Source organism: Lissotriton helveticus, chromosome 3_1 (assembly GCF_964261635.1).
Source record: "Lissotriton helveticus chromosome 3_1, aLisHel1.1, whole genome shotgun sequence".
NCBI classification, from domain to species: Eukaryota; Metazoa; Chordata; class Amphibia; order Caudata; family Salamandridae; genus Lissotriton; species Lissotriton helveticus.
This window is the reverse complement of record NC_136061.1, coordinates 486,171,329-486,194,722: the sequence shown is the minus strand read 5'-3', so window position 1 is coordinate 486,194,722 and position 23,394 is coordinate 486,171,329. Positions and strand designations below refer to the sequence as shown.

At 45.6% G+C, this 23,394-nt stretch overlaps 1 protein-coding gene across 2 annotated transcripts in view; it reads right to left on the bottom strand.

Moving 5' to 3' along the window:
• Window positions 1–23,394, bottom strand: part of WDR75 (WD repeat domain 75) — a 165,106-nt gene that overhangs the window by 105,668 nt on the left and 36,044 nt on the right. For both annotated transcript variants that reach the window (XM_078680360.1, XM_078680361.1), the window contains exons 5-9: window positions 17,576–17,700; window positions 16,768–16,838; window positions 12,018–12,134; window positions 9,648–9,736; window positions 8,716–8,874 (exon numbers count right to left, since the gene is read on the bottom strand). In XM_078680360.1, coding sequence (XP_078536486.1) covers window positions 8,716–8,874; window positions 9,648–9,736; window positions 12,018–12,134; window positions 16,768–16,838; window positions 17,576–17,700 — 561 coding nt within the window. The remainder of the gene's footprint in view (window positions 1–8,715; window positions 8,875–9,647; window positions 9,737–12,017; window positions 12,135–16,767; window positions 16,839–17,575; window positions 17,701–23,394) is intronic.

Here is a 23,394-nt window from a genome sequence, read left to right as displayed (position 1 = left end):
GGGAGTGTTTAAAAGTGTCTAGTAAAAAACCTTCCTCTGCCTCATCTGAATGCATGGTGACATTGTGATAGATGGCAGCCCTATTAATTAAGTGTCCAAACCCAATATGGTCTACTTGAGGAGAAGGTTTAGATGGATGTGGGACAGGAATATCTGGTACATCCTGTGGGTTTGGATACTCCCAGTCTGGTGAACCTGTCGGGTAGGGAAAAGGGTCATATGGGTCTCTCCCTCCCACCATGCTATACTCATCATCAACATCCTGAGGAGGTGTATGTTGTGGAGAATGAAGAGGAGAATTTGGAGGTGAAATGTTTGAAGGAAGAGCAGGGGAAGGAGATTCAGGAGAAGAAGGGTGCCTAGGAGATGTGGCAGTCCTTCTTGACAGGCACTGGAGGTGTAGGTGCTGTATCCGTCTTCCTCTTCCTGTGTGGTAGGGTGGAAACATGTCCTGTTATTGGATCAATGTAGATCCTTTTTTGTAAAGGATCTGGTTGGAAAAGCTCCTCTTCTCGAGGCACAGCCTTCAGCGCCGATCTTTTCGGTTCCGAACCAGTTTGTTGCTTGTCTTTAGCCTTAGGAGCCGATGTGGAGTCCTTTGGCGTAGATTGTGGCACCAAAGGTATGGTCTTTGGAGCCGAAGCCTGTTTCATGGACTTGGAAGGATCGGAAGCAGGCTTGGTTTGTTTCGGCATCGAGGGTATTGGCTTCGGAGTGGAAGCTGTTTTCGGGGCATCGGAAACAGTCTTTGTTGTTTTCGGAGTCGCTTTGTCTCTCCGAGTCGACGGTTTTGGAGTGTTTTTCAGAACTGGGACTTTTTTGTTTCAGTGCCGAGGGAGCAGGTGGTATCGGCACATGCGGTTTGCTCGGTATGGAGCTACTGGAAGGCTTCGTTATTTTCTTCGGAGCCGGGCTTGATGGCGGGGCTTTCAAAGTGTTTTTATCGGTCTCGACTGGGCCCCGCAGGAGGAGTATTGACCGTTGCCTTCGATTTTGGTTTTTGGGCTGGGGTAGGGGCAGTGGTACTCACGCGTTGACCCAAAGATATGGAGTCATTGGAGTCATCTGCCTCGGATACGATCTGGAGATCATTGGAATCTTCCTCCAGGACACATGGACCTTCGAAGATATCCACTGGTTCTGGCGTTGATCTCTGCATGTCGCGTCGATGGGCCCTCCGATCCTGAATGGTCTTTCGATCGAAAGGATGCACAGGTTGTGCAGCTGGATTCGTCCTGATCTGGCGATAAGCACAGGTTACAGACCTCGTGATGGTCACTGTGTGGAAATTTTGCTCCACACTCTGGCATCTTTTGAATGGCGTCCTTTCCATGAGGTGTAGGCCTCACGGCGTGGGTAGGCCCAACGGCCCGTGTCAACAACCGGAATCGAGCTGACGAAGTCTAGTCGATGTTTATTGGTATCAAACGTTGTTTGGTGAAGTTTGAAGACATTTTTATGCGTCAAATTACTTGAAAAGTATATTTAAAACCAGAGCGGAAAAGTTTCATCCGAACCCAGTGGCGGAAAAACAATCTAAGGATGGAGCCGATGCCTATGCGCACTATCGTCCAAGGGAGAAGTCATCTCTCGTGAGTACAAAGACTTCTTACAAGACGACAACATGCAATCATCCAAGCCCAACACCAGGTGGCGATCTAATGCAAAGTGTAGAATCTGCAGCTCATATGCCTCGAACAGTCTTTTTCTGCAAAGGAAAGAGTATGACTCCTTTGAAGCTCATTGGCACACATACTGAAAGAAATGTGGCGCTGCAATGAAGCAACAAGAATTCTGTACAGTTCTTTGAAAACGGTGAACAACTGGTGTACTCATGAAGCTAAGGCTGTATCTTCACAAATGAGTATGTTCGGGAACATAGGCCGAAGTTTAGATTGCAGTGTACCAGATACATTGTGACTTCACTTTGTCTACCTACAGCTCTTCCTGTGTGAAATATGAACATGTAAGTTCAAAGCTTCTGAAAATATCCTAAACCTGAGGAAGCACTAAAGGCCTACCAATAACAATTAATGACCAAGGTTTGCAAAGTGTGGGATTACACTGAACCAAATATGAAGTTTCTGGTTTTAAATACTTTTGATTTAAGAATGTAAAATACCATCCACATGTAGTGACCCATCGCTTAATACCAACTGAAATTAAAGCGATTATCACTAATATGAGGGTGTTGAAAAGAAAGTGGGCTGGCTATTTAGTTTCTAATGAATATGCTACTTACCAGTATGCATCTGTTCTTGGCATGTAGGGCTGCTAACATTCATATCTATTGCATAGATCGCCGCCTAGTGTTGGGTCCGGATGATTGCACATTGTTGTCCTGGAAGAGTCTTCGAAGTATCACGAGATAGGTGGCTCCTCCCCTGGACTACAGTGCGCATGGGCATCGACTCCATCCCCAGATTGTTTTTAGCCATTGTGGCAAAGATGGAGTGCGATAGTAGAAATGATGTCCATGCTAGTGATGAAATGCAAGAAGTAATCTGCAGCTGCTACAGGCGCCGTGCAGGAGGGTGGGCGATATGAATGTTAGCAGCCCTACATGCCAAGAACAGATGAATACTGGTAAGTAGCATATTCAGTTCGAGGCATGTGGGCTGCTAAATTCATATCTATTGCATAGAATACATAGCAGTCCCCTCATTTGCGGCGGCCGCCCGTGCCAGCTGCAGAAGTCTGAAAAAGAGTTTTGAGAACAGCCTGTCCTACAGCTGCCTGCTGTTTGGAGTGCACATCTACACAGTAATGTTTGGTAAATGTATGTGGTGTAGCCCACGTGGCTGCTCTACAAATGTCTTCCAAAGGAATGTTACCTAGGAATGCCATGGAGGCCCCCAACTTGCGTGTGGAGTGCGCCCTGGGGGGGACCGTTAAAGTGCGTTTAGCCTTCTGATAACAAATCTGAATACATTTAACGACCCACCTGGCTATTCCAGCTTTGGAAATAGGGTTGCCTTTGTGCGGTGCTGAGAAGGCAACGAAAAGTTGCTGTGTCTTTCTAAAGTGTTGTGTTCTGTCAATGTAGTACATTAATGCCCTTTTAACGTCCAGCGTGTGGAGCATTCTTTCCGCTACTGTTTCTGGGTTTGGAAAGAATGCGGGCAGTTCAATCGTCTGATTGACATGAAACTGTGACACCACCTTTGGAAGGAACTTGGGGTTAGTGCGGAGCACTACCCTGTTTGAATGGACATGAATAAATGGCTCTTGTATTGTGAGCGCTTGTAGCTCACTAACACGTCTTAGAGACGTGATAGCAATGAGGAAAGCCACTTTCCATGTCAAGAACTGAACCTCACACGAATGTAGAGGCTCAAAAGGCGGGCCCATCAGCCTAGTGAGGACCACGTTGAGATTCCATACTGGAGCGGGTGGGGTCCTGGGAGGAATGACCCGCTTCAGCCCTTCTAGAAAAGCTTTGATGGCAGGCACTCTGAAAACAGAGATGCTGCCTGTTTTGAAGATAAGCCGCTATGGCGGATAAGTGTATCCTAATGGAAGCGTACGCTAGGTTGCATTTGTAAAGATGCAACAAATAGCAGATGATGTTAGGAATGGATGCATCTAGCGGGTGTATTTTATGTGCTGTACAATAAATGACAAACCGCTTCCATTTTGCCGCATAGCAAGCTCTTGTAGTGGGCTTACGTGCCTCCCTGATGATGTCCATGCATTCTGGAGGCAGGTTAAGGTAGCCAAATTCTAAGACCTCAGGAGCCAGATCGCCAGATTGAGCTGGTGCGGATCTGGATGCTGAATGTCGCCATGGTTCTGCGTCAAAAGTCTGGGTGTGAGGTGCAGCCTTTGATGCGGTACCACGGAGAGTTCTAGAAACGTGGTGTACCATGGTTGGCGTGCCCACGTTGGAGCAACCAGGATGAGTGTCATCGAGTGTTGCTTTAGCTTTCTTGCCACCAGCGGTATTAGAGGTGCTGGGGGAAAAGCGTACGCAAATCTGCCTGACCAGTTCATCCATATCGCATTGCCCTGCGATTGTGGGTGAGGGAACCTGGCAGCAAAGCTTTGGCATTTTGCGTTTTCCCTAGTGGCAAACAGGTCTATCTCTGGATGACCCCATTGCTGGAAGTACGGGCGGAGTACTGATGGATGTATCTCCCACTCGTGCATTTGATGGCTGTACCTGCTGAGCAGATCCGCCATCTGATTGTCCTTGCCCGGGAGGTGTTCCGCCATGAGGAAAATGTTCCTCTGAATGGCCCACTTCCACATGCTCTGAGCCAGATGAGACAGCTGTGGAGAGTGCGTACCCCCCTGCTTCTAGATATAGTACATGGCAGTCATGTTGTCCGTCCGGATCAACACGACTTTGTTGCACAGATGTACCTTGAAGGACTTGAGTGCCATGAAGATTGCCATCAATTCCAGATAGTTGATGTGCATCTTCTTTTGCTGTGTCGTCCATAGTCCCTGCACCGTGTAGTGGAGCACATGGGCTCCCCATCCCTGGAGAGAAGCGTCCGTTGTCATGATGATCTGCGGCACAGGCTCTTGGAATGGTCGGCCCTTGCAAAGGTTGTGTGGATTCCACCAATGCAGAGAGCTGTATGCCCGACCGGTCACCAACACTAGGTCTTTCAATTGTCCTTGAGCCTGTGTCCACTGATGCGCCAAGCATTCTTGGAGCGGACGCATATGCAACCGTGCGTGCGGGACTATGAAGATGCAGGAGGCCATCATGCCTATCAACTGCATAAACACTCTCGCTGGGAGCGAGTGTTGCGGTCTGAACCTTTGGATGAGCGACTGGATGTTGTCGATCCTCACCTGGTTCGGCTGAGCGGTAGCAGTCAAAGTATTTATTGTCGCACCTAGATACTGCCGCACATGGGCTGGCTGAAGGTGCGACTTTGGATAGTTCAGTGAGAACCCCAGACTGTGAAGGAGGTGAATCGTGTGGGACATGTCTGCGGCGCACTGCTGTTCCGACTTTGCTTGAACGAGCCAGTCGTCTAGGTAAGGGTAGACATGTATGTTTTGTCTCCTGAGGTGCGCCGCCACAGTCGCCAGACACTTTGTGAACACCCTGGGGGCAGTGGTCACTCCGAAGGGTAGGACCTTGAACTGGTAATGCCTGTTTTGTATGGTGAACCTGAGGTATTTTCTGTGGGATGGGTGAAGTGGTATGTGAAAGTAAGCATCCTTAAGGTCCAAGGTTGCGAGGAAGTCTCCCTGGTTTAACAATGGAAGAACCTGTTGCAGTGTTAACATGTGGAAATGTTCTGAGAGTATGTACAGGTTGAGGGGGCGTAGGTCCAGAATGGGTCTGAGCGAGCCGTCCTTCTTTGGGATTAAGAAGTACAGGGAATACACCCCTGTGCCTTCTTCCTCCACCGGCACAAGCTCTATTGCGCCTTTTGTGCAGCATTACAAGAACCTCGTGCTGCAATAAGTGCAAGTGCTCTGCTGACATAGGTCGTTGTCTTGGGGGTATGTTGGGTGGAGTGGACGTTAACTCCAAACAATAGCCGAACTGGATAAGTTTCCTCACCCACCTCTCTGTGGTGATGGGACGTCCAGACTGGCAGGAACTGCTGGAGTCTCCCCCCGACAGGTGTTGGATGGTCGGGGGGTAGGGACAGAGAGTCACTGTTTGTTGGCAGCAGAGGAACGGGAACTATTGTTGCCTCTGCCTTTGGCGTTGTTGCCTCTGTAACCACCTCTATTCTGTTTCGGGTACGAGGCTTGGGCGCCTCCTCTGCCGAAATGTGACTGCTGTGCCAAGTGTCCTCTGGTAGTACCCCGCGCACTTGAGCGACGAAAAGGGTTTCCTCTGAATTGCTGAGACTGAAGCGCCCCCATGGTCTTAGCCGTCTCAGTATCTTTTTTGATCTTCTCGAGGGTGGTGTCAACCTCCGGCCCAAACAGTCTGTCCGGATTGACGGGCTGGTTGAGGATAGTTGTCTGTATTTCTGGCTTGAACCCTGAGATGCGGAGCCATGCCTGACGCCTTAACATAACACTTGTGTTGACTGCTCTCGCTGCTGTATCTGCCACGTCTAGCGCACATTTAATTGCAGCGTTAGAAATGAGCTTGCCCTCTTGTATTAGCGTCTCAGCTCCTTCTTTAAACTGGTCTGGAAGGTGTTGTAAGAGCCGCTCTAAGGTGTCATAGTGTGCCCTATCATACCTGGCTAATAGGGCTTGTGTGTTAGATATGCGCCATATGTTGGCCGCCTGCGCAGCCACCCTTTTGCCCCCTGCCTCCAGCACTTTTGACTCTTTGTCCGGGGTAGGAGCTTCACCCGTCGTCTGCGAATTCGCCCTCTTGCGGGCATTTGAGACCACCAAAGAGTCTCGAGGCAACTGCCACGTATGTAAGTAGGGTCCCCAGGTGCCGGCCTGTACTTTTTTTCAATGCGTGGGTTCACAACCCTCGCTCTGGTGGGTTCCTTAAAAATGTCCGTGGCATGCTTGAGAACCCCCTTAAGCATTGGAAGTGTTTTCACAGTCTTTTCTGATGCTGAGAAAGTATCAAACAAAAAGTCAACCTCCACAGGGTCGGCATGCATCTCCACCTTATGGTTTGCAGCCGCCCTTTCAATTAAAGCATTAAACGCCGCAGAGTCTTCAGTTGGAGAAGTTTTCACCCCATACATCTGTGGGTCACCGACCCCCTCCTGGTCCCCCTGATCACCAGAGTTTCCCCATGAGTCCTGCTGCGCATCAGGGTCAGTATTGTCTGGGAAGTTATACCCCTGATCTTGTTCATTCTCATCTCCATGTGAGCAAGTGGGTGAAGGGGTAGGACTCCGCCTAGGCCGTTGTGGAATGTGTTCAACAAGTTCTGGCGTGTCTGGTGCAGGCCTTTTCTTCTTTAGAGGTATTACATATGATTCCACAGGCTGGGATGTAATTTTCCTCTTGTAGAGCGTTAATCTACCCGTGTTGGCGTCGATAAAATGCTCCCCTTGTTCGTCAGACAAAGGTGGTCGACCAAAGCCTCCGCTAAGCTGAGTCTGCCTCAATGGCTCCGAGTCCTCGGGCACCGTACGAGGTGCAAAAGCCTTCGGCGCCACCTTTGGTGGTAGCGTATAGAGGATCGGCATGGAAGGCTTCTTCAGTGGAACACTGGTCTTCGGTACCGAAGGTGTGGTCGGCTCCGACGCTTTGTCTCTTAACCGTTTCAGGGAGTCCGAGACTTGCTTGGTAAAAGAAGCGGACGGCTTCGATGATCCGACCGACGACCTCTGTCCACCCGCAGGGGAAGAGCCGAGCGTCGATGATTTTTCCTTGGGTGGCGGAGGCGCGGACGCACCTTCGACAGCTGCGCTCTGCTTGACCATCCCGGCCTTAGTCGTCGCAGACTTTGGAGCATCAGATTTATCTGACTGCGTCAAGGCTCCAGACTTTGGCTCGGTGCCCCTCGATGACTTCGCTTCGACTGTACGTTTGCCTGTCGGTGCGGCAGTCTTGGTTGAAGGTGTGTCGACCGTCTTCTTCGACTTCGACTCGACCACCTTAGTCGACACTGGCTCGACGACCTTCTTCGAGCCGGCCTCCTTGACCCCTTTCTGTGCCTTAGCCTGTTCGACAGCCTTCTTCGGCTTCGAGGGCTCCGAAGAAGATGGTTTCGATGTAGACCCCGACGTCTTCGATGTCGATGGTTTGTCGGCCATCTTTGTTGTTTTCGAATCCGATGGTTTCGGTTTGCATAGTGGAGGCTCCGCTGGTATGTCTGTAGCCGGGCCAGGAGGCGGGGCCGAGGACTGAGGAGTAGGGTCGTGGGTAAGGCCGTGTGGCGATCCCGTGACCTGAGCCTTAGTAATTGTACGTACGGGGCATAGCTCTTCCTCCGAGCTATCTTCCACGGCCCCATAAACTTCTTCGTCGTCCCCTACCTCCTCGACGTATTCGTCTAGGTCCAGGTCCTCAACGGGTACTCCGTAGTTGGCCTCGACCTCCGCCGATGTAGGTGAGATCTGCAGTTGAAGCTCTTGCTCGTCTGCTTCGGGGTCGCCAAAGATATCTGCCGGCGCCGGTGCCGATCGCTGGGCCTCGAGGCGCGCCACGCGCCTAATCTGGAGCGTCTTTTTCGACCTGAATCTTGAGCAGGCCATACAGTTGGCCTTGTTGTGGTCCGGCGACAGGCACTTGTTGCATACCGGATGCACGTCGATGTGTGGGTACTTCGATCCACACACGGGGCAGTACTTGAACGGGCTCCGTTCCATCGTAGCGTCGTCTGGGTCTTGCTGCGTCGACAGGGCCTCGATGACCGAAGAGTCACCCGACTCCTCAGATATCCGACTCGAAGAGTTGGAGTACACACGAGACCGAACGCGAACAATACAGACGAAGTAAAGAAGGCCTTTTGGCCTTAAAGAAATTGTATTATCGATTCTGAACAGGAGACGTCGAAATCACATCCGAACCCAATGGCGGAAAAAAACAATCTGGGGATGGAGTCGATGCCCATGCGCACTGTAGTCCAGGGGAGGAGCCACCTATCTCGTGATACTTCGAAGACTCTTCCAGGACAACAATGTGCAATCATCCGGACCCAACACTAGGCGGCGATCTATGCAATAGATATGAATTTAGCAGCCCACATGCCTCGAACCAGCCAGTTGTACTGGCCAGCATCTGACTGGTTCCAAACGGTTTTGTTTACATCTAAAACAAACATTTTGGCTAAGTCTTTTAGTGTAGCCATTTCTAGAGTTTTAAGCTTACTGTTATCAGAGTGTGAGGTGCAATAAAGAGCCCCATCTGGTGAGGCAGATATATGTTCAATAGCTGTTCCCAGTCGTGGAAGGAACTCTTTCTCAATTTCTGCTCCATAACGCCACTGAACCAGCACAGACTCAATACCACCGCTCAAGAAGCTGGTGCCTGTGAGAGGAGGAAAAAAAGTAGGTCAGATTTCAGAAAGGCAGAAATGCACTACATGTAAGGTTATATAATGCCAGCTAAGGTAGCATATGCTCAAATCAGCGAAAGTGAAGCTTCAAACAAATTATGAAGGCCCTATTACATGTGCAATAAAGTAATTCACCCCCACACTAGCTCATAATGCCAGAGCTCTGTAAGTTCCATCACAAGTGTACTGTCACACTTGGGATGGAATTTGAAGAAGACATGAAGGAAATATAGAAAAACACTCACTGCCTTGAGAAGTGTGGTACAGGAATCATTCTTAACCTCATTCTACTTGGGACCAAATCACAATAGATAAAACAAACTTTCAACACAAGTTTTCCCACTGTCCAGTGCAAGACATTTTTGTTCAGCCTTTTCCCTTAAAATAACGTTATTTCATTACTTGTGTGTTACTGTAGTATTTGTAAATGCAAAATGAGTAAGCCATTGTAAAATGATCATAGCTAAAAAAAAAACCTCAGTTGTCAGTTTTACGCAATTGAAGGTTTCCTACATCTACCATGAGATCTAACTAGTAAGTCACCCACCATAAATCAAAAAATTATCTATAATCATCATGTGTAAATGCAACCAGATGGTCCAAGAGCCCTTGTGATTTTCCCTTCACATCAAGAAGTCAAACGATCGGCCTGGAGGAAAACCATTCCGTTCCCAAAGCCAGAAACCTAGTTTAAGACAATTACGCCAGTTAAATTATTCAATTACTAAAAACAAACAATGTTTACCTTCCGTTGAAAAGATAACATCAATCACTCGGTCATGGTGCCAGTGGAGGGAAGAAAATGTGTATTCCTGTTTGTGATGAAAGTTTCTCCTGGAAACAAAAGAATGGTTACCAAGTAATTCATCCAGGTAGAGGTTTGTTTTTAAAAGCTTATAATAAATGGGGAAAAGGTCCCAAAAGTCAAGTCAAGAGAAAAGGAGTTGTGCAAAGCTTGTGAATTTCACACACGTCACCTGTAAGTGAAGTTTACCAAAAAGAAAAGCTGTTAATTGATGGGGTTTCTCTTTCAAAATGTGGCACTTTATAAAAAAAAAAGTAAACTTACATAAACAATTTTTTACATTCCATACACATACTTTAGGCTAGAGTTTTGAAAACAAATTACTAGCTCATTTACTTCAGTTCATCTTTCAAATTGCACACAGGATCTCAGTCTGATGGCACCTTTCACAGCATAGGAGCTCATTCCTTCAATGACATTCTAAAATGGTAGAGCACCTGTATTGCCAGGTGCAGGATTCGGGCTATGCTGCAAATCTGGAAGTCATTTTCTAGTTCAAAAACAGCAAACAAGTTTGAACTCATGAAGCAATGTTGATGTGTGACCATCTGGATGGAGAAAGCAATGCTAGAGTAAAGAGAGGGGTAACCAAACCCACCTCCATTCCTCAAAGAGCAAACACCTAGGCGAGGACCTGTTAACTGCAGCACTCTGTTTAAAACACCTCAGAGAACATGTGGCACGAAGCCATGACCATACAGCAGCCAATGCTGTATACTAACCAGCATCACGAGACAAAGTGAAAATGCTTTCCTGCATGAGAAACAACTGGTGGGCCAGCAAAGTTCCCAACATCCCGACAAAATCTGGGAGTCAAAATCGTGCCTCCAAACAACCTTACTTGGGAAACAATGTTTATCCACACTTTTGGCTTAATCTGCCCTTGGCTGCAGTCATACCTCACAAATGGTTGCAATAACTATTTGGCTCTCACAGTTCTAGAGATTCACACTACCTGTTCTAAGATGAGGATTTCTGATGTTTAGCACCCTTAACTTTGTCAGTGCTAGTCCACTCCAGTCTTTTGTCCCCTTTAACATATTTTAAAGCGGGCAAGACCAGCTCCGTCCATACGTTAGCCCCCTTTTACTTTGGAGTAATAGGTTTTGGAGCCTAAGACAATGAAGGCTGTTTGCTGAACTCCGCATCCGGCTTCACGCACATCGTGCTGCCCAATCTGGCATGGGGAGTAGTAAAAACTATAGAATAGTACTCATTATGAGTATTATGTTTTATCCACTGACTATTCTGATAGCTACTCCCTTAAGTAAAAACCAGCTACGAGGTTTCAGAAAGTTATCTATGAGATAACAGGTTTAATGCTGAAAACAATGTAGCGCCCTTGTTCAACCTAATTCAGTATATTTACATATAGTTCCATTTTAACAATGCCAGGGCATTTCGTCTATTATGTGTTATTTACTTTGTCATGTAGCAGCCAAGTACTGGTTATCTACTACTACCTAAAGCAAGCCTTAAATGCTGCACATAAAGAGTTGACTTACTCAGAAGCAGTAACTTGGTTATCTAATTGTACACACATACTGGCCACCCTGGGACAGCAGTAATAAACAATATTTTCTAATTACTACAGATTTTCATTCAACGCCCCCAAGAACAGTTCTCAAATTGATCTGTCAAAAAACACAACTTAATGGTTGAAAACCTAGACACTAGACTAAGGCTGCCACATAAGTCAGTGAAACTGAGGAAAATATATTAATCACTAAAAACATCAAATCAGCAGTTTAATGACCTCAGCTATGGAAGTGTTCACCAGAATTGCTTGACATTTTACAGAGCAAAATAGGACAGCATTTCACACATTTGCCACATACCATGTGCCAAAGGTGAGGTGTGTGGTGGGCTGAGACACTAAACCTATTGGCATAGTTTTCATCAAATGTCTAAATCTTAGATAGAGGAAACCAATGTGGAAATTTAGTCATGGGGCATCACACTTTTGCATGTAAACATTTTCTTATTAAGGTTTATAACTGACGTTATGTAGTTATATGTGTGAAAAATGCATATGTGCTAATGTAGAACTCTGTCAGATATTGTAAATTCTTCAGACAGGATTTCACAATTCAGATGTAAATTCTAGGATTGTTTGCTGCTGTTGAATTTAGGCCTAATGCAGGAAACCATGTTGCATCAAACCCAAGGCCATGTAGACTGTAAATAGTTAACAGCTTCAACGGAAACTAAAACAACATTCCTATCCCAGCATTAGCTAAAGGCAAAGCCAATATAAGAAACTGCAGCCAAGACTCAGTTAAAGCCTATTAGATCATGTAAGAAACTTACCAAAGCCGAATTCTACCATCTTCGTGACCCGTAGCAATACAGTCTTCTTTAGGATGGCATGCCACACAGGTAAAGGTGTTGTTATTGCCTTTCTTATTTGCTGCACTTAAGGGAAACCTTGAAAAGAAAATATCTAAATTCAAATAGACGAACATAGCTACAATGGAGGACAAATCAGCAACCTTGGAACACTTCTACTACTTTGAGACACAATCTTAAAAGAAAACAATTATATGTGATATAGTGCCCACAAATCAGACAATATAAGTATAGGGAAAATAAATAATTTAAGATTAACAGACTTGCAGGTGAAGGAGATCTGCTTTAGTGTTCCTGAAGCAGAGGAGACGATGTGAAAATTTGAGAAGCCTCATTCCAGACTTTCCTTTCTTTAGTTTTAAACCAATCCCTCACTCACACCCAAAGTAATATTACAACTCAGCATATTATTGTTGAAGGCTAATATTGAATATTGCGTTATGTTCTGGTGGTCACATATCCAGTACAAATAATTTCTGGAATAAGTTCACAAATAAGCTACAAAAGTGTCAAAGTATTTATACCAGGAGAATTATATGTACACGCTTGAGGAATCGGAACATTACTGTATGCAAAAGGATTTAAATCTTTAATGGGAAAAACAGTCAAAATAGGCAAGCAGCCTGTCAGTGAAATGGGCAAGCCCTGCAGTCTAATTACAGGAGTACAACTTGTCGTTTGAAGGTAATCATAAGTAAAACAGGTGGGCATGAGAAGGGCTCGACGGCCTACCACGTGGAGGGGACAGAGAAGATGAACAGAATGAGCAAATGTATTTATAGATAAAAAGAGGAAGGACACCAACTTCCAGGGAGACGACCCCCGATTCCAACGTGGAAACTAAACCAGTCAGCACTGGAGGATGCTCCTGGTCGTGCATCACTACACACGCTTTTAGAAACATACTTTCCCATCAAAGCTCATACAGCATCCTCTGTTTAAGTGGAGTGGGAGGCGTTCAAGGTAGTTGTAAGGGGCCACACGATTGGGGCGCACAGGGAACTCAGTCAGGAAATTTTAGACCTAGAGGTGAACATATGTAGGTTAGACAACGCTCAGGGAACGGAGGACACTGCCCACTTATCCCTGCAGGAAATGCACGAGAGATATAACTATGAACTAAGGTTTCACAACCATAAGGAATACCTGGATAGGGTACAGAGGAAGGAAGGGAAAGCTGGCCGAATGCAAGCAAGGTTAATCGAACCGCAGCATGGGAGGGAAAGGAGGGATCCCAATTACGCAGCTTGGGGCGGATACGGGAGATATCACTCGCGACCCGGGCGCAATTAAGGACTCATTTCACGCATACTACGAACATCTATACGCAGCTCCGGCAGAGGCTCACCTGCCGAACATTAAAGGCTTCCTGGTCCCATTGCCGCTCCACACTGTGGATGAACCAGCACGGGAAGAGTTGGGAGATCCAATAAATCTGCAAGAAATCAAGGAAGCCATCTCGGCGCTGGCACCAGGCAAAACTTCGATGCCAGACAGCCTACTGGCGGGATTCTACCAAAGGTTTGCCGACCCGCTTGCGCCACACCGTGTCAAGTTGTATACCGAGGCATATGAGCGCGGGGAACTGCCCAGTTCCACCTAAACTGCGTTCCAGCTCCCAAAGACCAAGAAACCAATTGCTGGAGTGGTGGATTACAGGCCTCTCTCCATGCTTAATTCGGATGTTAAAATCCTAAGTAAAGTACTGGCGGGTAGGCTTTTCCCACACATGCGATCCCTAGTTCACCCCAACCAGAACAGATTAATTCCCTCTCGCAGTACTTCCTATAATCTCCGCAGACTCAACTATCACGTGGACGCGCCTACCAAACAACAGGAAGCAGTTCTGTCAGTTGACTTGGAAAAAGCTTTTGACAGTTATCTGGGAGTATTTTGTTGGAGGTAATGCTACATATGGGTCTGGGGAGTCGGGGGGGGGGGGGAGGGGGAAAGAGACTGGGTGTGGCTTCTTAATGCCCAGAGCAAGGATCAAAACGGACATAACAATCTCTAGGCAATATCGGATCTCCTGAGGGACCCAGCAGGGGTTCCCCCTCTCTTCCCTTCGCCCTAGCAATAAAACCACTTGTGGAGAGGATCCGACAGGGAGGAGATGAGATTAGCAATTTGGGGCGACAGCATAACATCTCCTTTTATGCAGGTGATCCGTTGATCTATTTGGAGGAGGCTGTCACAGGGCCCCCCCATGGCTATGCAGAGCGCGGCTCTCGGGCCTCCCGGTCAATAAAGCCAAGACCTATTTATTTCGCCCAGACCTGAGGCCTTGACAACTGGCATACTCTGGGCTCAGGATACATTGAAGTCCCTGGGTATACATGTTTTCCATTCCTTAGAGGACTTGAAGGAAGGGAACCTGAATAGAGCACTGCGTTCACTTCGCTCATGTGTGCACTTTTGGCGCACTCTTCAATTGCCCATCATGGCCAGGATTTCTCTATCCAAAATGGCCATGCTGCCCGCTGTTGTACTTTGTCATTCTCCCGGACCTTATGCCGAGAAGCTGGTTTCACCAGCTGAATACCCTTCTACGAGGCCTGGTGTGGGGTGACGGGCGCCCAAGGGTGTCCCTGAAGACACTGCAGCGTCCCATGGGGTGGCTGGGAGTACCGAATTTTGTATATTATATGTTGGCTGCCCAATTACAGTGGTTGGCGCAATGGGTAGAGGGAGTGAATGTGGAAGGCACATGTCTAGCTGACCTGGGATCCTGCCCTAGTCTAGTGGTGGCAAAACTGCTCATACCATCGACGAATACCCCATACTGCTAGTTACTACAACACACAGCCATGCAGGCCAGGAAAAGGTGTCAGAGTAAAGTGCAGCAATCCTCTAAATACACATCCATGTTACCATTGGTGCGATTGCCACACGGTGATCCCCAGTCTGTATTTAGAAGCAAACAATTAGCGCTGGTCAGAAGCAGGGCTGGATAACGTTGGGGATTGCTATTTGGATAAAGTATTGATCCTGTTTAAGGAGTGGATGGACTGCTGCTGGTTTCCCCCAGGACAGTTTCTGCAATACGAAGCACTGACCCGTACATTTGCGCAGCTGTGGGATAAAGGGTGGGAGGAACCAGAGATGCATCCTGTGCTGCATGCCTTATTTACCTTCAGCACAGTGAGACATCTAGTGATATGGTTTTATGCCACACTAATAGCAGCGTCCCTCTGCCCCTTGAGTGGGCTGCGGGAGAAGTGGGAAAAACTTGTGGGTAGGGAACTCACGGATACAGATGGGCGCAAGACCTTGCTGTCCCCCAAAAAGATTTCTAGGAACACACACTTAAAAAATATTCAATTTAATCATTCACATGTCTTACATGACACCACATCGTCTTAATGTGACCTACAGGGAGCATTACGACAACGTCCAAGATGTGCTCACCCAGAAACGGTTTTTGGACGTATGTCCTGGGACTGTCTATATATACATCCATTCTGGGAGGCTGTGTTAGCAAAGATTAAAAGCACACTAGGTAGGGTATGGCCACCCACGGTACAGGTGTGCTTAATGGGCCTTTACCCTAGGCCACCGAAACACATGGTCAGGAACAGATTGATAGATCTTGCACTGGGACTCCCTAAGCGTAAAATAGCAATGGAATGGAAGTCAGCAAGTGGGCCTCAGTTCGAAACTTGGAATAAAGATGCCATCTCGTGGGCTGGGGAAGAAGGCAGAGTATTAAGCTAGGAAAAGGCCATGGGAATGAGGTAGCGCCCAATAGCCGAGCAATGGAAGAAAGGGATGGAGACATTGGAAAAGCCAGGGAGCAAGAGTAGTGAAGAGGGAGGGCTGGGACAGGTAACCTAGCATGGAGGCACAGGCTGCCTTGGGTGTCCAGGGAACTGATAGGAGTTGGCGACACCACATAGACTGTTGAGCTGTAAGGGAACTGGCAGTTGGGAGAGTGGATATGGACAATGATTTGGGGGGTGGGGGGAACCCCACCCTGGCCCACCTATGGACTAACTGCTCTGAGACCCGCTTAAGGCTCTATCGGTATGGATCACTCTTCTGCACAAGTTTCTTTTCTCACTTTTTAATTTTTGGTTTGAGTTAAGTAATTAGAATAGCATTTGTGTTGAATATGAGTGGTGTATTTGTATCTAGGACCGATGTTGAAAGGCTACCCATCTCAATAAGGTAGCAAAAGCTGTGAGACTGGAGCATGTACTAGATAGCATTGCCATGAAAAATGGAGTAAGCATATTACTGGATTTTTACTTTTGCCTACGATGTGCTATGCTTGATGCTGAGATTGTATAAGTTATTGTAAGACAACACCAATATGAGATTGTATATGAGATTATAAGACAACACCAATAAGGACAATAACTAATAATGAGTTTGGGAAAAAGAAAGTAACTGAATTTTAGGATTGTAAATTTACTTTTATACAGATTTTATATGTGCTAAATACAAAATGCCAGTAAAAGTACGTTAAGAAAAAAAAATGAGTTACATACTAGGAGAAATCACCTACTTACAAAAAAAAAAAATAGGTCACAAATCAAAGCTCATGTGTTGCTAAAAGCAAACCACATGAATGAATAAAAATGACTACATATGGCTTTAAAGATTATGTCAAAACAACGTATTAATCAAATAAATGACACTTTATGCACATTATCACATTGTGTTTGGATTGCTGGATTTAAATTTATTTGTAATAATTTGTGATTCTTACCTGTGTACCTTCCTATTTTTGAAAAAATAAACTGAAAGACGAAAACTCTTCCCCGAAGCCACAAATTTCCCCTGTAAAAAATAAGAAGATTGTTGTGTTGAAGAGAATTATCCGAGCTTTTGGTACTGTCCTAGTAAATAGGTGCTGATATGTGGGCGGACAAGAAAAATGACCCATTTTATAGCAGTGCTCAAGTTTAAATGAGGAAGTGAAGCCATGTGCAAAGTTGTTTCAACACTAAAAGCCAACAAAGCGCATGCATCTTAATGTGTCCGCATTCCAGTGTCAACAGGTTGCCTTAGTCAATAGCTCGGAATTTTAAAGAAGAGACCTAGTGGTTTTACCAATGCTTTTTTTAATATGGTGGAAAACCTCCATTCAATGGACACTAAACCAAACACACAATCATGTTTATTGAAGTACTTTAGTTGATTCTATTGCCCCTGTAAAAGTACATATAACCAGGATTCCACTGCTAGGCACACATTAGCAGCACTATCAGAGTTGCTATATGTAGGAAACAAAACTGATTTAAGTTTGAAAAAATAAACTATTAGCTAATGTCCTCAAATTAGAGCAAAATCACCAGAACCAGTATTATTTGGGTTCGGCTCCATATACAAGGCTATGTAAGAACAAGGAAAAATAAACTCGCCACTGCACAAGTTAATTTTACTTTAGGCATATAGCCTCAATTACAGAAAAGAAAAAGGAGACAAGCACATCTTTTGTTCCCTAAGTTAGCTACTGGCACCAGTCAAATCAGGTGTTCTTTTACTGGAGGGAAGGAAAAGAAAAGTTCTCTCACATCACGCCCGAATGCTGTACACTTAGGCGACCGGCTTATGTCTTCTAAAATCACAGACAGCTCCTTGGCTTCCACCTCTTGTTCTGTGGATTTTGGCAGTTTCACAGAAACCAGCTGAAAAATCTCTGGTAAGGAAGGAAACAATATTATTAAATCTGTATTCAGATACATTGGATACACAAGAAATTAGACACTTGCAGCTAAGCGCCAAATGGTAGGAATTGCAGGTAAAAACAAAAATCAAGATGTCACTGCAGGGGCCCAAAGGTTCCTAGAAGACAGATCTGTTAATTTTGAAGGAAGGGGCTTTAAATGGTCTTCAAACGTTGTCCCACCAAACCCCCCCGCCCCCCGAAAAAAAAAAATGCCCCGCCGCCCAGAATTTTGCCCACTATTAGTCTATTAAATTGACAATGTTAAAATATATCTAGAAAAATATATCTAGACTTATTTAAACATTGAAGTTAAGTTCTGCTACGGTTTTAAAAAGGCAATTAAATACATGATTGCCAAACATACTATTCTGGTCAGGAAGGCCTTACTAACACTAACATGTAAAAGCATCCACAGTGTGATTATTAGAAATGAGGGTGGGGGTTTTGAAGACTATTTTTAATCCCTTCCCTTATGACACATACTCCCAGCTAGGATATAATTGAACAAATATGTTTGTGATGGTAGATTATAGATCGCTTACTGATGCTCACTTTTTTCAGCTTAAAACAAAGCTGTTTTCAGCATAATGCATCTTTTTGGCTGAGCCTGGTGCTCCCGCCCGCTGCCCCCAAATCTCCCCCCTCAACCCTCCCCACCTCCCCCCCTTTGAAGAACCCTGCTCCTCAGTGTTGCAGGTCTGTTTGCTTAACTGTCAGGGGTTTATCACTTTGGTAGTAGTAATAATTCTCCCACATAGGTACTCTCCACCACCGGAGGGACCCTTCCGTATGACTTGTTGTTTCGCTTTGGTTTTGTTTCCTGTTGGGCCTTGTATCTACAAACATATCTTCAATGTTCTGTCCTTGTTTTAAGTCAAATAACCGTTTCTGGAATTGAGCTTGGCTTGTGTTGAGGATGTTCCAAAGTTAATGATTTTTTTAAACGCTATCAGACAGCCATGAATATGTGGTTACACGAGCAAGTTTCATTAGGTGGCTGCTCGATAGTTTCTATTGGTGCTTCCAGGGTATTTTTGATTGCTCAACTTTTATGTCTTTCTAATCATTCATTCAATGTACTTCCTTTCAGTTAGCTTGTCTGACAAGACTGCTGTATGTTCACTGTATCTGGGAGTTCTTAACAGTTTCTACTTAACTGGAGGAACTGTCAAGGGCAAACACTCTGCCCATAGACACACCATGTAATGAGTGGTAAATTGTTCCTCTATATTCAAAGTGGTTTGCTTTTAGCACTAGGGTTGCAGATTGGATTGGAGTAATTTAATCCCACTCACTAATGTGAAGAACCTCCTCTAGGAAACGTAAAGGGGCAACCTGTGGCATACTTGGCAGCCTGTGGTATACTTGTTTAGAGTTCTTCTGCATCAAGACTCATTAAATGTTCGTTCACTTTCATGGTTCAAACAGGTATGTCTTGCCATGGTTCACAACCTTGGTAAACCTCAAATAGGAGGGAATTTTCCTCAGACCACTGGTATCTAAAAATCTGCTAAACATTAAAGGGTTCCAAAATTGATACTATCTCAGATATTATAGGATGGTTTGAGGGCTTTTGTTTGTTGGGTCAGGTGTAAGAACGTAGGACATTGTGTTTGTTGACTGCCAAGAATTCACACTCCGTTTCCCATAATCCATAACTCACTTTAGCTCTTCACACCCATACTCACAATAACTGAATATTTCCATTGTTGGGTCCTTTTCACTTATCTTATAGCTTTGCCAGTCAGAGAGGAGCCAAGTGATTTCCTCCCTATATGGCACACTTGTCTAGGTTACAATTGCTTCCTCAAGGTCAGTTGATTTTATTAAAAGGTCTGCACTCCCGTCGTCTGGGTCAGTGCCACCCCCAGGGCTCTAGCTCTCTTTGCCAGGACCTCATGCTTACCCGGGTAGGGTCCTAGACTTAGCCAGTATGTACCCCATTATTTCTGTGTGCAGGTCTGGTATTTTTGGCGTGTTTATGGGCCTACTGCAGAGGTCTTCAACCTGCGAGTCGAACCCCTACAAGAGGGAGCAGGGCTGAAAAAACTCAAAGGGGAAGGTGGGGTGCCAATTTCCTAAAAAGAGGAGCAAGTATCCCCATGTAAGCAGAGAACTTACCATGCTGTATACAGTTCTGTATTGGTGAAAGAAATGAAAGTGGCAGTGGGTCTCCCTGTAATAGGCCATCAGTAACTTCTTCTGTAACTTACTACTTGGCTGGAAGTAGGTTTCAAGTGTAAGCATTACATCGTCATTTGGGTTTCCATCTAGCCATTTTGTACACACACTCATTAGTCCCTCCAATTTGTCCATTCACACCCGCCTCCTCGGTCTGTTCTCCATGGAGTGTCCAATGTTCCTTTCAAGATTTGCTTCCTGCACACCCTCAACACATGGTGCAGTAATTTAACCGAATAATGCATCAATGCAGATATCAGCCAGTTTCTCCCCTTATCCCTCCCTATCCCTTGCCACCGGTGTGTCCTCCTATAGCATACTAATAAAAGCAAGCTACACTGTATAGTAATTACGATTAATGGAACTCTTGTCTAATCTGCCAGACCCAACAGGTTCCTAGTACTAAAATCAGCGTGATTTGGAACGGTTAGGAGCCCACTATGATCCACTCACTCGGGGTGTAGCCATGGGCATCTCCAACCATGAACCTCCATCAGACTCTGACTTGAACGGAGCAGAGATTTATTATTTTAACCTCACAAGTGCCAGCCAGTGCTACGTATCTGCCCACGCTATCGCACCAACTTTTACCCGATATGAATGGGACTGATGTCTTGATAAGTATACCCACACATCGAGAACCAGATGTATACCCAGCATGCGCTTGAAGTTTGCATCCCGCATCGATCAAGAGCTTTATAATGGTTATCCCTTAAATGAGTCTCCTGTAATAGTAGTATGTCTGGGGGATGTTGTTGCAGGTATTGTAGAACTAGTGTGCATTTTAACTTGCTACCCAATCCATTGACATTCCATGTCAAAATGTTCAATGCCATATTGGAGGGAGCTTTTTGGCGTTATGTCTCAACTCAGTCCTCCATGTACCCTGTATGCCCCCGACTCCCAGGCGATAGTTTTCGTGTGTTAAATCGTAAGGACCTATCAGCGTCATCACAAGTCTAGGTAGATCTAGGTTGATAGTGTCTGAGCATGATAGAAAAAAATATCCATTTCCCAATGGGCTTGTTACTTTCCCCAAACTAAGAACCCCGCCACCCTGCTTGGCTGGTGTAGAACTACCCGCCTCCCCAACTTGCAGAGAGCCAGTCGTCCCTTGCAACACTGAACCATCACTGCGGAACCCCATAACCATCAGAGACCACTAGGAAACCATCAGGGTAACCACTAGGATCCTGTTGAGTTGGCCAGAGAGCGAGACGGAATTGACCCTTATATACCAGGGAGACTGTGCTCAGACTTATAAAACTGCAGGTTCTGCGAAACCTTTCAAACAATGGTCACATCTTTTTGAATTATTCCTCCAGCACGTGAATAGTGGCATAAAATTGCAAAAAACGCAAAAGCTAAAATAGGAAAGAAAATTGACCGTATTTCAGTTTATTGTTGTAATATATACAAGACACAGACTTGGACACCAATATACCAGCTGTCAGTCACACTAGGGGAGATTCAACTAATTCCCTTTCACGACAGACATACAGAAAGTCTTGATAAAGGTGGTTCTCATCCATTTATTCCACCGAAACGCGTCGACGCCATCCCTGGTACATTTCAAGACTCCAGCATCAATGGTTGATTCACAGATTCGATAGTAACACAAGATCGATGAAACCATAAAGGAGTCCGAATGTACAAATTGTATTCAACAATTTTATGTTTTACACTTCTGTCCCTCATTTCAATTGTGCAGGTCATAATTGATGGTTATGTATTCATGTTTTTTATTAGCTTATTAGATTAGCAGTCAGAATTATTGGTTTTAATGTTATGTGTTTGCATTTATAATAAATGACTTTTTAACTGCTATATGTTTGTGTTGTATATGTATGAACCATCTTCTCAGAATAGTACGTTGATAAAATCCTGTTTGTAACTCCTCTCAAGGGAACCGTTTCATATTCCATGCTGGAGGGAGCCAGAGCCCCATGCCAGTGCGCAAATACCATATTACATCATGCCCATTTGTCCTGGACTATTTCAGTTCCTTGCACAGGGGGTCGTGTGACTTTAATTTACTATCCCCCCCACCACGGATCCTCTCCCTCTTGTACCCTCTCATCCGTATCATAGAAACAGGGTTTACCCCTCCGGCCAGTTCATATCTGTGTCCAGTTCAATCTCTGTCAGTGTCCACATTCCACTCCGGATGTCACCGCTCCATTTCTTTCTGATCCCATCGTCCCACCCGCACCTCTTCATCAAGCCAGTGAGCTTCCACTGTTCTTTAGTCTTGGAAGACTTCTGCTTTACAATTCTCCATCCCTCAATACAGTTTCAGACCTCTTCTGGTGTGGGAAAAAGACAAGATTTCCCCTGTCATTACTTTCAACCCGCTGGGTTCAGCATCATATACTCATGTCCCTTTTCCGTAATTCCTGCTTCAAAGTTCCGACGCACCTTTTGTACCTGTAGAGTGAAAACAGGGAAGAAGCGTATCAGTGCGTTTTCATACATGAGGTCGCCATGAACACGTGCTGCTTGTAGGATCGCGTCCCTCTCTCTATAGATCAGGATCCTTGCAATTATCATTCGAGGCGGTGCTCCCATTCTTGGTTTTGGTGCTCTGTGTGCCCGTTCAACTGGAAAATAGAAGAGGTTTATGCTCCTGCCCTCCATTCGCTCCGGGACGCCCACTACCCTTCTGTTGCATCTTGCTCACCCCTCCTGGTCTTCGAGCTTTGCTGCCATTGCGCCTTGTTGCCGCTTTAATTGGTGAATTTGCTCCTCTAATTTCTGTGTGGTGGTTTCCGGCTGTGTTAGGTTTCCCTCCGCTGTTGTAACTTTCTCAGTTATTTTCCAAAAGTCTGCTCTCAATACGTTTAACTCCAGGGTAAACGTGTGGATCTTGGATTCGATAGTGCCTCGGAGATCTGTTACGGCCGCTAAGGAGTATTCCGTCGTCCCCACTTTCTCCGTCTGTGTTCTTGGGGCCACTAATAGGGGTTTTGCGACTGCATAGTTGTCCATCTTGTTGGCTTGTATGGTGGAGGAGGCCTTTGGTTTCACCATTTCTTATGATTTGGGAATCTAGGAGGTATTGTACGACCCTGTATTGTAGTGTAGCTCCTATTTTCCCAATAGGCTCTGCGCATTGGAATAGTACCTACAGCAGTAAAGGCCTAGGCCAGACGTTAACTAGGTCTACTACTGTCGATACTAGACTTAATTTTTGGGTTTGCCAGCTAAGCTCAGAGTTCGCTAGAAACTTTCTCGAATGTTCAAGGAAGGAATTAACTCCCCTGATTAGACAAGAAGGGATTTAGTTTCTGACAACCATAGAACATGACAACTTTGCTCTCCCCTAATCAAGAGTCAATCTCGAGAGTCGTGTGAGCACAAGGCAATTATTTTACTCAGTCAGTACGTGCATTCTTAGTCTCATCAGAATGTAGAGAAAAGGAAGAGACGGGCGTGTTCAATAAAAGATGTTATTTATTGATCAGTCTCTTTTCTCATACATGA